The 16,674-nt window shown below is 58.7% G+C and overlaps 2 protein-coding genes across 25 annotated transcripts in view; both read left to right on the top strand.

The window, feature by feature from the left end:
* Positions 1–23: 23 nt before the first annotated feature.
* CHKB (choline kinase beta) lies at positions 24–3,572 on the top strand. 21 transcript variants are annotated; one of them, XM_086403539.1, is made up of 11 exons: positions 24–493; positions 665–773; positions 1,050–1,163; positions 1,354–1,487; positions 1,756–1,851; positions 2,049–2,107; positions 2,195–2,276; positions 2,405–2,513; positions 2,658–2,761; positions 3,035–3,116; positions 3,276–3,572. In XM_086403539.1, the coding sequence occupies exons 1-11, from the start codon at positions 270–272 to the stop codon at positions 3,348–3,350; spliced, it is 1,188 nt and encodes a 395-aa protein (XP_086259665.1). In that variant the 5' UTR covers positions 24–269; the 3' UTR covers positions 3,351–3,572. The 21 variants fall into 21 exon arrangements, 11 of the variants coding, with proteins under 11 accessions (XP_086259665.1, XP_086259663.1, XP_086259671.1 ...); XM_086403537.1 differs by having other exon boundaries at positions 3,035–3,129; XM_086403545.1 differs by having other exon boundaries at positions 1,050–1,249.
* Positions 3,573–4,145: 573 nt separating this feature from the next.
* LOC147373323 (carnitine O-palmitoyltransferase 1, muscle isoform) overlaps positions 4,146–16,674 on the top strand; it is a 42,451-nt gene continuing 29,922 nt past the window's right edge. For 2 of the 4 annotated variants that reach the window (XM_086403533.1, XM_086403534.1), the window contains exon 1: positions 16,526–16,601. Coding sequence is in view for 2 of the 4 variants with exons in the window: in XM_086403531.1 (XP_086259657.1) it covers positions 4,664–4,804; positions 5,136–5,275; positions 5,582–5,756; positions 5,968–6,069; positions 6,258–6,395; positions 6,493–6,570; positions 7,415–7,522; positions 7,596–7,680; positions 8,290–8,485; positions 8,788–8,973; positions 9,053–9,158; positions 9,248–9,364; positions 9,777–9,941; positions 10,018–10,152; positions 10,243–10,395; positions 10,889–11,002; positions 11,519–11,611; positions 11,796–11,879 (2,316 nt within the window). In the remaining 2 variants the exon portion in view is untranslated. Of the gene's footprint in view, positions 4,188–4,644; positions 4,805–5,135; positions 5,276–5,581; positions 5,757–5,967; positions 6,070–6,257; positions 6,396–6,492; positions 6,571–7,414; positions 7,523–7,595; positions 7,681–8,289; positions 8,486–8,787; positions 8,974–9,052; positions 9,159–9,247; positions 9,365–9,776; positions 9,942–10,017; positions 10,153–10,242; positions 10,396–10,888; positions 11,003–11,518; positions 11,612–11,795; positions 12,324–16,525; positions 16,602–16,674 lie in introns of those variants that run through there. The other 2 variants (XM_086403531.1, XM_086403530.1) reach the window with 2 other exon arrangements.

Below are 16,674 nucleotides of genomic sequence, written 5' to 3'. Positions count from 1 at the left end.
TCCTATCTCTCGGCGGCCGGGCCAGGAGAGAGAGGCCATTGGCCGTCGCCCTGAGCAGGGCCGGGGCACAGCCGTCGGAACGCGCGCCCGGATCAAGATCTCCAGGAGAGCCGAGGGGCCCCGCCGAGAGCCGACTAGAACCAGGCAACCCGAGTGCGACCCGAGCCGTGCAGGCTGGCCGGAAGCGGAGCCGAGCGCGGCCGGAAGGAGCCGAGCGCGCCCAAAGGACCTGAGCGGCGACGGGGCGTTGGCCCGGCCGCGCTGGAGCCATGGAGGCCGAGGGGACCGATGTGGTCGGAGGCGGGCCTCTCGGAGGCTGCCTGACCAAGGGCAGCTTGCTGCAGGCTAAGTGCCCCGACGCGGCCCCGAGCCGGCGGCGTGGCTCGGCGCGCTCACGAGACGCCGAGCGCCGCGCCTACCAGTGGTGCCGAGAGTACTTGGGCGGGGCCTGGCGCCAGGCGCGGCCGGAGGAGCTGAGGGTTGACCCAGTGAGGTGGGAGGTCAGGGGTCAGCCCCTCCTGTGCGCGCGCCGGGTCGGGCTCGGGCCCTGGGGACCCTCGGCGTTCCTGGGCCGGGGGCGGGCCGGGGGCGCGGGGCGCGGGGGCTGGACGCCGGGCCGGTGGAACGGACGGCGGGCTGAGCGCGCCCTGCTGTGGGTCTGCAGCGGAGGTCTCAGCAACCTGCTCTTCCGCTGCTCGCTGCCCGACCACCTGCCCAGCGTTGGCGAGGAGCCCCGGGAGGTGCTGCTGCGGCTGTACGGGGCCATCCTGCAGGTGAGGGGCGAGTGAGGACCGCCGTGGCCTTGGGGACCCCTCGCCCAAGTCTGGCAGGTGGTGTGGTCCCCACTGCGCAGTGGAGGACACTAAAGTCCAGGGGTTGAGTATTTTGTCCATTATGATACCAATGCCTGCGCTCTGGAGCCCCGCCCCACCCCCCGGCGGTGAGTCCCAGCTGTGGTGGGAGGAGCGAGTCGACCCTCGTGTGTGCTGGCGCCCCTCTGCCTTTGGCCCCTTGTGACTGTGGTCCCTTCACTGTCCATCTTCCTTCAGGGCGTGGACTCCTTGGTCCTTGAAAGTGTGATGTTCGCCATACTTGCAGAGCGGTCGCTGGGGCCCCAGCTCTACGGAGTCTTTCCAGAGGGCCGGCTGGAACAGTACATCCCAGTACGAGCCCGGCCCTGACCTACCCGAAGCACTTCCTTCCCCCCCCACCCCCTTCCCAGTGTCTGCCTTCACATCCCTCACCCCAGGTAGGGAGTTTTCCCCAAGCCCTGACTCCACCCCACCTCCGTTCCCCCACCCTTCCCCCACCTGCCCCAGCCCCTTCACCACCCTGATAGGTTCCTGGGTGCAGAGCCGGCCACTGAAGACACATGAGCTTCGAGATCCAGTGTTGTCTGCAGCCATTGCCACGAAGATGGCCAAGTTCCACGGCATGGAGATGCCTTTCACTAAGGAGCCCCACTGGCTATTCGGGACCATGGAGCGGTGAGTCAGGAGCCTCCTCAGGGCTCCTGCACATGACTGAACCCCCAAGCTGCCAGTCACTCCTCTGGGCTGCGACTGAATGTATCTGATGCTCTGTCCTCCCCTCCAGTAGTGAAGCCAGTGTCCCACTGTCTAACATGACCTCTTACAGAACAGGCTTCCAAAGATTGCCAGACAAGCCATTCAGTGACAGAACGGGCAGGACAGCCTGGCCGAGGGGAGAGGGGAGGGGTAGTACACTGAGTGTATCCTGTTATTTGGGCTTCAGGTACTTAAAGCAGATCCAGGACCTGCCCCCTACCAGCCTTCCCCAGATGAACCTGCTGGAGATGTACAGCTTGAAGGATGAGATGGGCAACCTCAGGTGGGGGCAGACAGGACAAGGTAGGGGCAGGGGTCCGGGAGGGGGCTGGACGGAGCACAGGAAGTGTGGGGTGTGGGCACCTAGTGGGGTCCTCCCCAGGATTTGCTGAGGGCTGGAATCAAGGTCTAGCCCACGAGGATCCTTCTGACCCTCCTTTGTCACTCTGGCTCAGGACCCATGCCCCTGTTCCCCTACAGGAAGCTGCTAGACACTACCCCATCACCAGTGGTCTTTTGCCACAATGATATCCAAGAAGGTAAGAGAAGGCATCTGAGTCTCCCAGCCTCAGGTGAGGGGGGCCAGAGGGCCCTGGAGTGACCAGAATCTCACCACTTTCCTCCAGGGAACATCTTACTGCTCTCAGAGCCTAAAAACACCGACAGCCTCATGCTGGTGGACTTCGAGTACAGCAGTTATAACTACAGGTGAGGGTGAGCAGATGGCCTCCCGTGGGCCTGTTCCCACAGTGCCCTAGAAAGGCTGACCAGGCCTTCATCTCTGCATCCTAGCTGCCTAGGGTATTTGGGGCTTAGTGTCCACCTTATTCCCTCAGGGGCTTTGACATCGGGAACCATTTTTGTGAGTGGGTTTACGATTATACTCACGAGGAGTGGCCTTTCTACAAAGCGCAGCCTGCAAACTACCCCACTGAGGGACAGCAGGTATGTGGGCCAGAAGCTGGGGGAACAGGACCTGGCCTGTACAGGAGAAGGAGGGTAAAGTCTGGAAGGAATGGTGAGGAAGGGTGTTAACTGGGAAATTCTCACCAGGCTCCCCATTTCCTGACTCTTGTCTTTTGATCTCAGCTCCATTTTATTCGCCACTACCTGGCAGAGGTAAAGAAAGATGAGACCATCTCCCAAGAGGAGCAGAGGAAACTGGAAGCAGATTTGCTGGTGGAAGCTAATCGGTGAGGGGAGACAGGTGGCAGGGTAGAGCAGGATGCAGAGGAAAGGGAGGCAGCGGCGGGTAGACGCCGGGCTGCAGGTGAGGTGTCAGTGTAGAGTGGGGGCAGGAGGCGACGGTGAGGTCTGAGGCTGGCAGAGAACAGTTTGAGACGGGGAAGAGTCAGGACAGGGTGGCTTAGGGTGACGGGGAGCAGTCAGAGCCTTGAGGCTCGGCCGTCCTGGTGGCCGGGTTCAGGCGGCGCCAGGTGTCCTCTGAACGCTTCTCCTGCCCTTAGGTATGCCCTGGCATCTCATTTCTTTTGGGGTCTCTGGTCCATCCTTCAGGCATCCATGTCCACTATAGAATTTGGTTACTTGGTAAGTAACCCAGGTACGTGTGATAGATGTGGGGACGGAGCGCATCGGGCGCCTTGGGCCCTCTCGGACATCTGTGCGTAGTCAGGTGGCCATGGGCACACTGAGGGGCTGGGGGTGCTGGGCCCAAGCGTTCTCACCGTCTGGGGACTCTTTCCCTAGGAGTATGCGCAGTCTCGGTTCCAGTTCTACTTCCAGCAGAAGGGCCAGATGACCAGCTTCCACCCCTCGTCCTGACTCCACCTCCGACTCTTTGCATTTCTCCTGGAGCCTCCAGGGCAGGACCTTGGGGGGAGGGGCACAGGGGAGGCCCTGGGGACTGGGCTAAGCCCCACTGAGACTGGGGTTAAGGAGGCTAACCTCCCCCGGACCCCAGGTTCAAGCAGATTCCCACCGCAGGCAAGTGGGCAGAAGCCCTGGCGTATGTACCATAAGACAATAAACTCGCTGCATCCCTCATGCCCTGTCCTAGTCCTCCTTGGGTGTTGCGGAAAGTACCCACCAAGAATTGCACACAGATTGACCAAGGACTACTGCAAGGAGCCTCGCTTACAGCTGTTGGGTGATCTGGGCTTGACGCTGGTCAGGAGCTATTCTGCCAGTGGGAGCCCTCTGCATCCCCCAGCCCTGACTGCAGCTTAGAAGTGATAAATACCTGGGGGACTTGGGTCGCATACTGGGGAGTAATGGGTGCAAAGAGGGCCCTGGGGTGGGGCTGCCCCACCCTCAGCACTGGCCATCAGGGAACAGGAGGCACAGCTGACACCCGGGTGACCTTTTCCCTACATTCAGCTATTTTTAGTTCAAATGCCGCCCTCTTCACGTGAGCCCCGTTGGTCCCAGAACTTTGAGCGATCTTCAGCTTGCAGAAACCCGCTCCCCATCCCCTCTCCTGATTCTCGTCGTGAAGTGGGGGTAGATTCTCGTTGCCGCCCCGCATCTGTTCTCAACCCAAATTTGGGAGTGGGTGTCAGGTTCCCGGCGAGGGCGGGACTTAGGTGGCCTGCCCTGAAGGACGTGCGGACACGGGCCAGAGCGACTGGCCCCACAATCGAACAGGAGCAAACCCTAGCTGTGAGTGGAGTTGCGGGCTAGCTCGGTCCGCCGACCGGGCCCAGGGCTCTGAGCTCGCGTAGGGGTGGGTTGGGGGGGAAGGGGTGGGTGGAGGCTGGTGCCAAGGTCCCACGTGATACGGCTAGGGGTGCGCCCACCCCGCCTCACTCCAAACCAGACACTCCGCTTCCCAGGCCACTCTCCCCCGCCCCCGAGGCCGCCCTTTGCTGTCCTCGGGGTTTCTGAACTTTTCAAGGCCTTGACCCCCTTGCCGACCACCGCACCATTGTGCGAAAGTTCTGAGGCGGTTGGCGAGGCTGAAGGACCCGACCTGCGGCCAGGGGTTGGGGGAAACCATGACACTACGGGGGCTGGCCCAGGGAGGGTGGTGGGGGCGGGCCAGGAGCGCGGACAATGGCGGGGCGGAGCCTCGGCTCGGCGGCTGAGCCTGCCCACGCCCCCTCCTGCCGCCTCCCAGGTGCCAAGCAACCCCCAGGATGGCGGAAGCGCACCAGGCTGTGGCCTTCCAGTTCACTGTGACCCCAGAGGGGGTCGACTTCCAGCTCAGTCGGGAGGTGCTGAAACACATCTACCTGTCCGGGATCAGGTCCTGGAAGAAACGCCTGATTCGCATCAAGGTGGGCGCAGGTGGTCCTGGTCTCTATCTCCCAGCAGGTGCAGAATCCAGCCTTCCAGGGAAGCAGAGGCCAGGTGTCAGCTGCTGCCTATTGTCAAGGTCCTCCTCCCCTATCTGGGCTGGCAGCTCTGCTGAGTGACAGGCTGCAGCCCTGCAGAGCCCAGAGGGGTGCTCAAGGTGGGGAGGGGAGACGGGAGCAGGAGGTGGTCTTAGGACACAGTAATCAGTGCAGGCGTGGGAATTTGGAGGAGTAAAAGCGGGCAAAGACCTCACAGGTCTCCGCTCACCCCAGTCCTTCCTGCTCTGTGAGCATGGCCCGTTTCTGCCCACAGAATGGCATCCTCAGGGGCGTGTACCCTGGCAGCCCCACCAGCTGGCTGGTCGTGGTTATGGCAACAGCGGGTTCCTCCTACTACAACGTGGACATTTCCATGGGACTGGTCTATTATATCCAGAGATGGCTTCCTGAGGGGTAAGAAGTAAGGCCATGAGAGAGGGCTGGGTGGGCTCTGAGGCCAAGACTCCTGGGCAGGTGCAGGACACTAGCCACTGGAGGTCACAGGGCAGCCCTCCCTGGAGATGGCCGCCGGCTCAGTCCCTGCTTCTGTGAGTTCTTGTGTGATGCTCTCAGGCGCTCAGATGTGAGTGTATCCAGAGAGTTTTTCCTCCTCTGGTGCCTACCCCAGATGGCTTTATATACATCAGGTCTGCAGAATCAGAATTACCCTGAGGCTGGCCTCAAGTGGACCCCCTGCAGGCCTCTCCTCTTCTCTGACAGGCGTCCCTACCGGACCCCATACACCCGGACGCTTTTCAGCATGGCCATCTTCTCCACGGGGGTCTGGATGATGGGCATCTTCTTCTTTCGCCAAACCCTGAAACTGCTGCTTTCCTACCACGGTTGGATGTTTGAGTTGCACGGTCAGACCAGCCACCTGACCAGAGTCTGGGCTGTGAGTGGGGCCGGTGGAGGGATCCAGGCATCTGGTTTGAGACCGCAGGGCCTCACTTGGGTTCTGAGCTGGAGGGGACAGCCAGGCAGGGCACTGGTGCCTGGCGGGGTGTGTCCCGGTTCCGAGGGTCTGGGGCAGCCCCTCCAGTGTTTGCTACTTTCCGCTCTTTCCTCCAGCCTCCCCCTCAACATTCTCCACTCTGCATCCTCAGGTCTGTGTCCGCCTTCTGTCTGGCCGACGGCCCATGCTCTACAGCTTCCAGACGTCTCTGCCCAAGCTGCCGGTGCCCAGCGTGCCAGCCACAGTTCATCGGGTGAGGGCCTGGGTCAGGCATCCCAGTGTGCAGGGCAGGCTGCACTCAAAGAACTCACTCAAACGTGAGAATGCCGCCTACAAAGAGTCAGCCTGAGAGGGAGCCGTGAGGCTGGGCTTGGAGGAAGGTCAGGACACAGGCGGCTCCTGCTGCCTGGCCCTCACACTGATGATGACTTGCCTGGACAGTACCTAGAATCCGTGGAACACTTGTTGGATGATGAGCAATATTATCGAATGGAGACGCTGGCCAAGGAGTTCGAGGAGAAGACTGCCCCCAGGCTGCAGAAGTACCTGGTACTCAAGTCCTGGTGGGCAACCAACTACGTGAGTTCTACCTCCTGGGCTCACCCTCACCCTCCCTGTGTCCTGGCTGCTCACACACCACCCTCTGCCCCGACTCTAACCTCCCATCCACCCCCAGGTGAGCGACTGGTGGGAGGAGTACGTCTACCTCCGGGGCAGGAACCCCATCGTGGTCAACAGCAACTACTACGTCATGGTGAGAGCTGGAGCCACACAGGCTGCTCTGTGTTCAGCTCTGTCCCCACCCTGGTCTCGGGGCAGAACCTGGAGGACAGCTCAGAGCCGCGGCGGTAGTTTCCACGAGCAAGTGGAGGTTCTGGAGTGAGGCCTGAAGCAGAGGGAAGATGGGGGTGCGTGACCTACAACTGTCGTCGGATCTGAAGAACCGAGTCGACCCCGCAGCCTGATGCTGTCCCCCCGGGGCTCCTCAGGCTCACTGCCCTGCCCAGCTCAGGCTCTGTCATTTCCTTCCTTGTTCTCCCACTGGCTTTCCAGCCTTGACTTCCCAGCTGTCCTGACAGCAGGGAACTTCCTTAAGTGCGTCTTAAGTAGATCCAGAGTTGTTTCTCTTAGGGCTCAGGTCCCTAACCTGTCGGTTCCTACCCCATGGGAGCGGCCCTCCTCCTGCTCCCAGGCCACGGCTGCACAACCCGCTGGGGGTGCCACCCAGCCACAGGCCTGCTCACCTTCTCCTCTCCTTCTTCCAAAGCACATTTCAAGTAGGGTGCTGCCATCCCCCTCCTCCACAAAGTTATCTTTCTAGAAACCTATGTGCAGCTTGTCTAGGCCAGAGGGTTTAAGCTGTTCTGTGGTGGCGGAACCTCTTCCTCCAAGAAAAATAAACAAAACGTCAACAGCTACAAGGGGTTTGGAAAAGTAGCTCAGGTCGAAGCCAGGGCAGGGGGTGATACGACCGGTCACACGTTTCACCTCAGAGAGTACGCAGGATGGACTGGGGAAAGGGGACGAGACGCCCAGACAGAGGGGCCACCGTGCACACGTGTCGCAGCCTCCCTGCAGGCTCTGCTGTCTCCCTGTAGGACCTGGTGCTCGTCAAGAACACGGACGTGCAGGCTGCCCGCCTGGGAAATGCTGTCCACGCCATGATCACGTATCGCCGTAAACTGGACCGTGAAGAGATCAAGCCTGTGAGTTGTGTTGGGGGTGAGGGCATGACCGGAAGAGGGGCCGCATCTGAGTCGTGCCGGCCCTTCCTCCCAGGTGATGGCGCTGGGCCTCGTGCCCATGTGCTCCTACCAGATGGAGAGGATGTTCAACACCACTCGCATCCCAGGGAAGGACACAGGTACGGGGTCGCAGCCGGGCACGCGTGCCGGGGTGTGGGTGGAGGCCCCTCCCTGCCAGCCGTGGGCTCACCACGCCAGTGCCCTGCTGCATGCTGCTCCCTGAGCATCCTCAGCATCTTAGGGTTGTGAAACTGCGAAAGATAGTTTGTGGCCTATAGTAGACACCTACTGCTTACAGGCACAATGCTACTACTGGGACCCTGAGAGGCCAGGACAGAGCCCCTCCCTGCAGGGGCTCCCGGTGCAAGGGAAGAGTCTCCTGCACAAGAGCGACAGAAAGCCTAATGGAGCTCCTGCCTTGAGGAGCCTGTAGAGGAGGAGGGGCGGGCTTGCCCAGGGCCACGGGAGCAGCACCTGCATTTCTGGCTCCAGGACAGTCTGTGATTTCCTAGAGCTTCAGATTCGTCTTCTGTGAAATGCCTCTCAGGGGATTGTGGTTGGCATTAAGTGAGAGACATGGAAATTCTGGCTCAATGCCCAAAGGTTGGGGGAAGGCAGGCCAGGCGGAGGTCCTCATGGCCACCTGGTGTGGGGCTGGAGCCTTCGGGGAAGCATGTGGGGCGGGGGACCCCTGCTTCTGCCTGAGTCCACCCTGGCCTCTGCCACAGATGTGCTCCAGCACCTCCCGGACAGCAGGCACGTGGCTGTCTACCACAAGGGCCGATTTTTCAAGGTGTGGCTCTATGAGGGCTCCCGCCTGCTCAAGCCTCGGGACCTGGAGATGCAGTTCCAGAGGATCCTGGACGACCCCTCCCCACCCCAGCCCGGGGAGGAGAGACTGGCAGCCCTCACTGCAGGGGGAAGGTATTGGGGCCCAAGTTGGGGCGCCAGGAGGAGAGGAGTTCGGTCCCACGTGCCACCCTGGAACTCAGGCAGGAGGCCTGACAGAGGGAGGGATGTAGGCCCGGCGTGCCCGGTGTTGACCAGGACCTGCCGTCGTCAGGAACGCCGGTGGCAGCAACGGGGAGTCGCTGCTGAGACCTCTAGCTGCTGTGACCTCTAGCTGCTGCTGGCTGGATGCGGCTTTGCAGAGGCTGCAGACACAGGTCCTGGGCAGGGCTCTCATCCTGCAGGGGTCCCCCCTCATTCTGCCCTTGTGCCCTCAGAGTGGAGTGGGCACAGGCACGCCAGGCCTTCTTCAGCTCTGGCAAGAACAAGGCTGCCCTGGATGCCATCGAGCGCGCTGCGTTCTTCGTGGCTCTGGATGAGGAGTCTCACCACTATGACCCGGAGGACGAGGCCAGCCTCAGCCTCTACGGCAAGGCCCTGTTGCACGGCAACTGCTACAACAGGTACCACGCCCCGGCTCCCCCGCACGCGGGCCCCGCACTCCCCCCGCCTCCCCCAACTGCCCTTCTCCTCCCGCTGCAGGTGGTTCGACAAGTCCTTCACACTCATCTCTTTCAAGAACGGCCAGCTGGGACTCAACACAGAGCACGCGTGGGCAGACGCCCCTATCATAGGGCACCTCTGGGAGGTAACAGGCCCCGGGAGGGGCCCTGCAGGGCAGGCTCGAGGCGGGGTGGCAGGGCAAGGACGGCCTCTCAGCCTGACCTTCCCTTGCAGTTTGTCCTGGGCACCGACTCCTTCCATCTGGGCTACACAGAGACGGGGCACTGTCTGGGCAAACCCAACCCTGTGCTGCCCCCACCTCAGCGACTCCAGTGGGACATTCCTAAGCAGGTGTGCGGGCCGAGAAGGGGCAGGGGTGGCTGTGTGAGAGTGACAAGGGCCTGAGATGCCCTGCAGGCCTCCCCTTTGTCCCAGCCCCACTCTCAGGGGAAAGGTCCGAGTGTCTCTCATGGTCCAGACCGACTCCAGGGAGAACAAAGATCCCAGGACCGTCTGGGGGTTGGAGAAATACGTGAGGTGTGAGCTCATGTCTGGGAAGCACCTGTCAGTGCTCCCTCCCCCCCAGAGCCCAGCGGGGCCTCTGTGCTGACGCCCCCGGCCTGTCTGTGGCATCTCCTCCTGAGGACATTGAGGCCTGCCCAGCCTTGCCTTCCTCCGTTACCAGCCCTCAGGCCTTCTGGACATGACCCCAGAGTCCTGCTGGAGAGCTCTGCCCCCAGCTGACCCCTCCGTGTCTTGGCAGTGCCAGGCGGTCATCGAGAGTTCCTACCAGGTGGCCAAGGCGCTGGCGGACGATGTGGAGCTGTACTGCTTCCAGTTCCTGCCTTTTGGCAAAGGCCTCATCAAGAAGTGCCGGACCAGCCCTGACGCCTTCGTGCAGATCGCCCTGCAGCTGGCGCACTTCCGGGTAGGAGCCCCGGGCCGCCGAGCAGGCGGGGTGGCACCCGGGTGCACCCCAAGGTTCACCCTTCTGTGTTCCCCAGGACAGGGGCAAGTTCTGCCTGACCTATGAAGCCTCAATGACTAGAATGTTCCGAGAGGGCCGGACGGAGACCGTGCGCTCCTGCACCCGCGAGTCCACAGCCTTTGTCCAGGCCATGGTGCAGGGGCACCACCTGGTAAGCCCCCGTGGCCTCGTGCTGGCGACCGCTCGGCCTCTGCGGGTTCGGGGTCAGACCTACTCTTCACGGCCCTGTTTCTGCCCCCAGAACGAAGACCTCCAACGTCTGTTCCGGAAGGCTGCTGAGAAGCACCAGAATATGTACCGCCTGGCCATGACAGGGGCGGGGATTGACAGGCACCTCTTCTGCCTTTACGTGGTCTCCAAGTACCTGGGAGTCGAATCCCCTTTCCTGGCTGAGGTCAGTGTGGACGGGCATGTCTGTCCGCAGGCCCGCTCTCGGTGGCTCTGCCTGCTCCATGCCCCGCCCAGGCCTGTGGACTGGCCCCAAGCAGCAGCCTTCCCCTTGGCGAGTGGGTGTTGGCGTGAGTGGGGATGGACGGACAAACGTGACATGTCAGGGGGTGGCAGCGCCCATGAGGGAAATGCAGAGGCTCAGGGGGACTGGGGTGTCCGGGCGGAGGGAGCCTTCAGTGCCCAGACAGCCACCAAGGCCGTGGCGTGGGATAAGGAGGTACAGCTCGGGGTGCGGGTAGAGGCAGGGGCGGGACAGGCAGGTCCCATGATGGAGGGTTCTGTGCAGATGCTGTGACAGTGGGAACAGACCGGGGACCAGGGCCACAGTCAGGAAGGCCCTGCATCCGTCCCTTCTGCATCCTCAGCCGGGACAGGTGCTCAGGTACCACTGTCTGCAGGTGTGCAGAGCATCTGACTGCAGGGCCTCCCTGTCACAGGTGCTCTCAGAACCCTGGCGCCTCTCCACTAGCCAGATCGCTCAATTCCAGATCCGTATGTTCGACCCAAACAAGTACCCCAAACACCTTGGTGCTGGCGGTGGCTTTGGCCCTGTAAGTGCCCTTGAAGGTGGGCAGGTGGGCAGGACTAGGGGACGGGCGTATCATTGGGGAGTGCAGGGACTAAAGGGGGTCAGACCAGAGGCAAGAGCACAGGCCTGGACCTGCCTGGCATGGGAACAGAATGGGTACCTGTCGACCTGTGGGGAGGAAAGTGGATGGGACCTCACCCCTGCTGGAGTGACCCTGCCTGGAGCTGATGCGCTCTCTGAAGGGGGCTTACAGAGAGTCCAGCTCTGCCACTGAGATTCACACAGGCTAGTTGGTCAGGGAGCTGGAGACGCCGTGGAGAGAGGCGGTGCTCTTGAACCTCCTGAGGGGACGCAAGGTTGTGGGTCCCCTGGTGGGGTCTGCAACCCTGGGGCACAGAGCTCCTCTGTTTTCCCACGGTTTCCTGGGGGTGGGCCCCTTCCTGTGAATCTTGTCCGCAGAACAAGGATAACATCAGCTTGGCTTTCAGATCTTCAAGGTCAGCTCACCTCTCCTTTTTTACCCTCCACACTGCCTCAGGTGGCAGATGACGGCTATGGAGTTTCCTACATGATCGCGGGTGAGAACACCATCTTCTTCCACGTCTCCAGCAAGTTCTCCAGCTCAGAGACAGTGAGTCTGCCCTGCTGCTACTCTGCCTGAGGAGGGTCGGCCCAGGGCGCGTCTGGAAGGACCCTTGCTCCTGGGGCCAGGGGTCGGGGGCTCGCCCCCAGGGCACGTCTGGAAGGGTCCTTGCTCGTGGGGCCAGGGGGCAGGGGCTCGCCTGGAGGTTGGTCTGAACTCTTGACTTCCACAGAATGCCCAGCGCTTTGGGAACCAGATCCGCCAAGCTCTGCTAGACATCGCCAATCTTTTCCAAGTTCCCAAGGCTGATGGCTAAGGGCTGGAGAGATGCCAGCTGCCCTTCTGTCCCCACAGAGTGGAGGAGGGGGCCTGTGGTCGGCCTGCAGGCACAGGGGTGGCAGCGCATAGGTGCCCAGGCTCCAAGAACATCTCCGGAAACAAGTGCTCCCCCAGCTGACACTGCTCCCTGAGGGCTCAGGTGGCGGAAGTAGGGCTAGAGGGAATCTTGATTTTTTTTTTTCTTGCTAGATGCTAATAAAAATAAGGCTGTATGGTTCTGTTTTAGCCCTTAAGTACCTGTAGGTTTTTTTGGGGGGTGGGGGACTAGGAGTCCCTTCCCTTGCTCTAGCTCAGGCCAGCAAGGTGGCCAGGGAAGGGCTAGGGCTGGAGACTGTGAGAGGCTTCTGACCTGCTTTAAATATGGGTCTCTGCTGTCCACACCCACACATGCACTTGGAATAAATTCTTGCTTTAGAACTTCCACCCGTTCGCTGGTGCCGCTGTTTGTGTGCTGGAGCTAGGGCCCACCTGCCTCCTCTGTACCTCCCTGGGCGGGAGCACAGCTCTGTGGAGGCCTCAGCATAGGGAGGAGCTGCAGTCCCAGGCCTGAGTCTGGGTGCCAGGTAGTCATGTCTGTGAGGGCGCATAGGATAATCTGGAGCAACAGGCATTCCTTCCTTCAGGCCGGCTTTTTATTAAAATAATATTACGAGTAAACAAAAAAATTAATATGAAAGTATAAGGAGGTACTCAGTTACCATTACCACAAGCCTGAACAAATCTAGATCTCATTGCTCCGCTAGGTGCTGAGAACCAAATGTGCATTAGATACAGTCCTCGGCCTTCTCTTATTAGCCAGTTTCTGCTGAGCAGCCACCGTCTCCTTGGCTCCATGCGGGAGACTCCGTGGTGAGCAAGGCACCACGTGCCCACGAGCATGTCACCACTCAGTGAGGCAGGCATGGGTCCGGGGACGGAGCGGCTGGCAGGGACACCAGGAGGCTTTTGAGTAATCCATTTAGCAAGTGCTTACTGAGCACTCAGTGTGCTAAGCACTGGGACACAGCAGTGAGCAGAACCAGCAAAAACAATCCCTCCCTGTGGGGCTTCAGAGTCTAGTGAGGGAGAAAGGCAATAACCAAGAAGAATGAGCAAATTACATAGTAAGTCGGATGGTAATCAGTGCTAAGGAGAAAAATAAGTGAGGGGAGGAACAAAGAAGGGATGGGTGGCAATTTCAGACAGCGTGGCAGAGCCAGGCCTTCCCGAGTGGGGCCATTTGACTCAAACCAGCAGGAGAGGAGGGTGCAATCCATGTATATACCTGAGGGCACAGTATTTCAGGCCAAGAGGGTGGCAAGAGTCAATGCTTCATGGTGGGAGGAGCCTGCTGGGGTAGAGGAACTGTCCCCGAGGCCTGTGGCTGGCGTTAGGTCAGGGGAGGGGCAGCGGGGGCCTCGTAGGCCAGGCTCTAGCTTCTTGTCATGATGTGGGAAGCCACTGGGGTTTGAGCAGAGGATGATATAATCGGTTGTAAATTTTAATGGGATCATTTTGGCTAACCAGAATAATATTAGAACAAAGTAGGGCACAATACTCTGGCCACCTAATGAGAAGAACTGACTCATGGGAAAAGACCCTGATGCTGGGAAAGATTGGGGGCAGGAGGAGAAGGGGACGACAGAGGATGAGATGGTTGGATGGCATCACCGACTCAATGGACGTGAGTTTGAACAAGCTCCTGGTGATGGACAGGGAGGCCTGGCGTGCTGCAGTCCATGGGATCGCAGAGAGTCGGACACGACTGAGCGACTGAACTGAGCTGAGGGCACGATGAGGATAGAAGCAAGATGTAGCAGTGAGCACTGCTCCAGGTGATGGTGGAGTTGGGAGAAACTAGGGGACTTAAACTAAGGGATGAGAATCAAGAAACTAGGGAGCTGGCAAGGGTAGTTCACATTTTATTTGGGTGTCTGGGTGATTAAAATTTTTAAGTGTTTGAATCTGACATGACTGTAAGAAACGTTTGTGAAAATGCCTCAAAATCTTGAAAATATAAATTGAAAGAAAGGAGATTTAGGCTCCTGATAATAGCTTTGAAGCTTGCTAGAACCCTGAGAGCATGAGATGATTCCCAGGACAGAGGGTCCTAAGCTCTTTTTTTTTCCCCTTTTTATTTTGTACTGGGGTATAACCAACTAACCAACAATGCCATGACAGTTTCAGGTGAACAGCAAAGGGACTCAGCCATGCATATACACATAACCTTTTTTGGGTCTTGTGAGAAGCTCATAAAATACAGCTATGCTCACAAAATGGTACACTCCGTATCTGAGCTTTCTTGGGCTTCCAAAAGTACCTTCACAGACCTTTGCCTCTCAGGTGCCTGCGTGATCTGCCCTGGGAAACAGTCTGGATTTGGTTGGCCTCTGGGAGACATCAGCTTACCCAGCCCTGGGAGGACAATGAGCCGACAAGCTGGCTTTTAATTAAGGTTAAATTCAGTCAAAGTTCTTTTATCTTATCTGTCCTTGGTTGAAATAAGAGAAGAAACCACAGTGCTAAACCAGGGTATAAACTTCCGATGATTACCCACCAAATGCAAATCTGTATTAGTAACCCACAGATGTGCAGATATGCATTACTAGTTAAGGCTAGCAGTCATAAGAGACAAAGCCTGAAATCTCAATGGCTTAGCCCAATAGAAGTTTAATTTTTATTCAGTTGGCTGATAAGAAGACTCTGCTCCATACCATGATTCAAAAATGGGCTGTTAGAGGTCCTGCTTTCCTCAGGTAGCTCCCTAGTTGCCTTGGAAATCAACATCCCTCAGGTCCATGGAGGAGAGAGAAAGAGGGCTTACTCCTAGGCAGCTTTTATGGACTTGGCCTGGTAGTAATACAGAGCATTTCTACCCACATCCCATTGGCCGGGACTCATACTGCAAGGGAGGCTGGGAAATGTAGTCTAGCTGTGTGCCCAGGCTATAAAGGAAACATTTGGTGAACACTTAGCCAGTTTCAGATGCACAAGTGTATGGGCAGATAGATGTCTCTGGACTCCCTGGCAGTCCATCCATCTTGGCATGGTCTTTACAGGGTGTTTCAGACACCCACCTCCACCTTCCAGGCCCTCACATTTCAGATCAACTGATTTCTAGTCTCTTACGCTCCCCTACAAGAAACCTGAACCCCAACTTCACTCTTCATTTCTAAAGGAGGCAGGCACATCCACACCTTTGCCCTTACTGAACCTCCTGTCTGGAATCCTGTCCCCTTTCTCAGGCTGGTAAACTCCTTCCCTGAAGCTGTCTTCATTACCCCTCAGAGCTATTCCTGATTCATGTTTTTCTGGGATGCTATAACAGAAATCAGTCTAGAAAGTCTGAGGAAATGGTGGAGCGATTGGAAGTGTGCAGGAAGGAACAGCCAGAGAACCCGGTTAAGAAGGGGCAGGAACCTGGCAGCCTGGAAAGGGGATGTGGCCCAGACAGAGGACTCAAGAAAGAGACGTGTCCTTACTCTGTGCCCAGAACTGTCTGGCTCAACTCTAGATGTGTTTCCTACTCTGCTAAGGATCAGAATCCCTGAGAGTGGGTCGCAGGTTTGTCAGGGATCTCAGAGTTCAAGGTATTCAAAACTGAAGTTAACAACCTCCTAAACTGCCTTCTCTGCCACTCTTCCCCATCTGAGCCAGTGGTATCACTCTGCAGCTCCTCATCCATCCCTTCTTTCTCCCTCATTTCCCACATTACCAAGCCTTGTCAAGTCAATCTTCTAAATGGCTCTGACTCTGTATTTCCCTCCACCATGACCACCCCCTCCCCTGTGCCTACCTCCATCATCATGGACCCAAACAGCAACAGCTGCTCCATTTCTACTCTCCCTCCAGCAGCCTGAGTGACCCCTTCACCTTGTCACTCTTAGGCTTACCACTCTCCTAAGGTGCCCATCAAACTCTATCTCCTTGGACTGACTTATAGGAGCCACAGTGATCTCTTTAGCCTCCTCTTGACCAGAGCTTTATGTACAGCCCCTCTGGAGTTGAGTGGCACTCTCACTTGGCCTTGCTTGGTGATCTGTGCTTTACTGCCTGGAGGCCAGGGTACCTGGCAGACCGTGGCTGGAACCGGTACCCAAACCTCCCAGATGGGGCCTGAGCTAGGCCCCTGCCTCATCTCCTTGAGCCTCAGCACTCTCTTCTGTGAGGCAGTTGTAACAATGTTGGCAGCGCATGGTAGCTGTGAGAAAAAATATTTGAGCACTCACTACTCACTCAACAGTGGTTACTAGCAAGTGCCCTCCTGTATACTGGGGACACAGTGGTCAAGCAGACTGCCCAGCGTCCTCAGACTTACGATCAGGAGCAAGGAGGAAAACACTCGCATCAGAACGGGGGTGTCCCCCTCTCATCTGAGGTTTGCCGTGCCTCAACCTCAGCCACCCCTCAATCCATGCTCGGCGCTCATTGAAATGTACCCACTTGTGCAACCAGCCAGGGCAGCCCCGCTCCTTCCGCCCTCAGCGACTGGCCAATGAGACCTCAAGGCCAGGACTTGGGACCAGCCTCAGGCGTGCGTAGGCATGTGCTCGTAGCCCCGCCCCTTCCGCTCCAGGAGACAGCCAATGAAAGCCAGAGATCAGCTCCAGGGGCCGGTCTGGTAACGGAAAGGGGAGGGGCGTCACTCTGAGGAGAGGCCTCATGCCTCAGGCGTCAGTGGCAGGTAGCTGAACAGGACCCGAACGCAGGCAAGTGGGAGGTGAGAAGGGCCGGACCGCCTGGGGATTCCGTACTCTCCCTTGGTGCCCCAACCCCCAAGCCATGGCATCCCA

Source organism: Bos grunniens, chromosome 5 (genome assembly GCF_055505025.1).
Source record: "Bos grunniens cultivar Pamir isolate PY7600 chromosome 5, Bosgru_T2T1.0, whole genome shotgun sequence".
Classification (NCBI taxonomy): Eukaryota; Metazoa; Chordata; class Mammalia; order Artiodactyla; family Bovidae; genus Bos; species Bos grunniens.
This window is presented reverse-complemented; position numbering and strand designations above follow the sequence as displayed.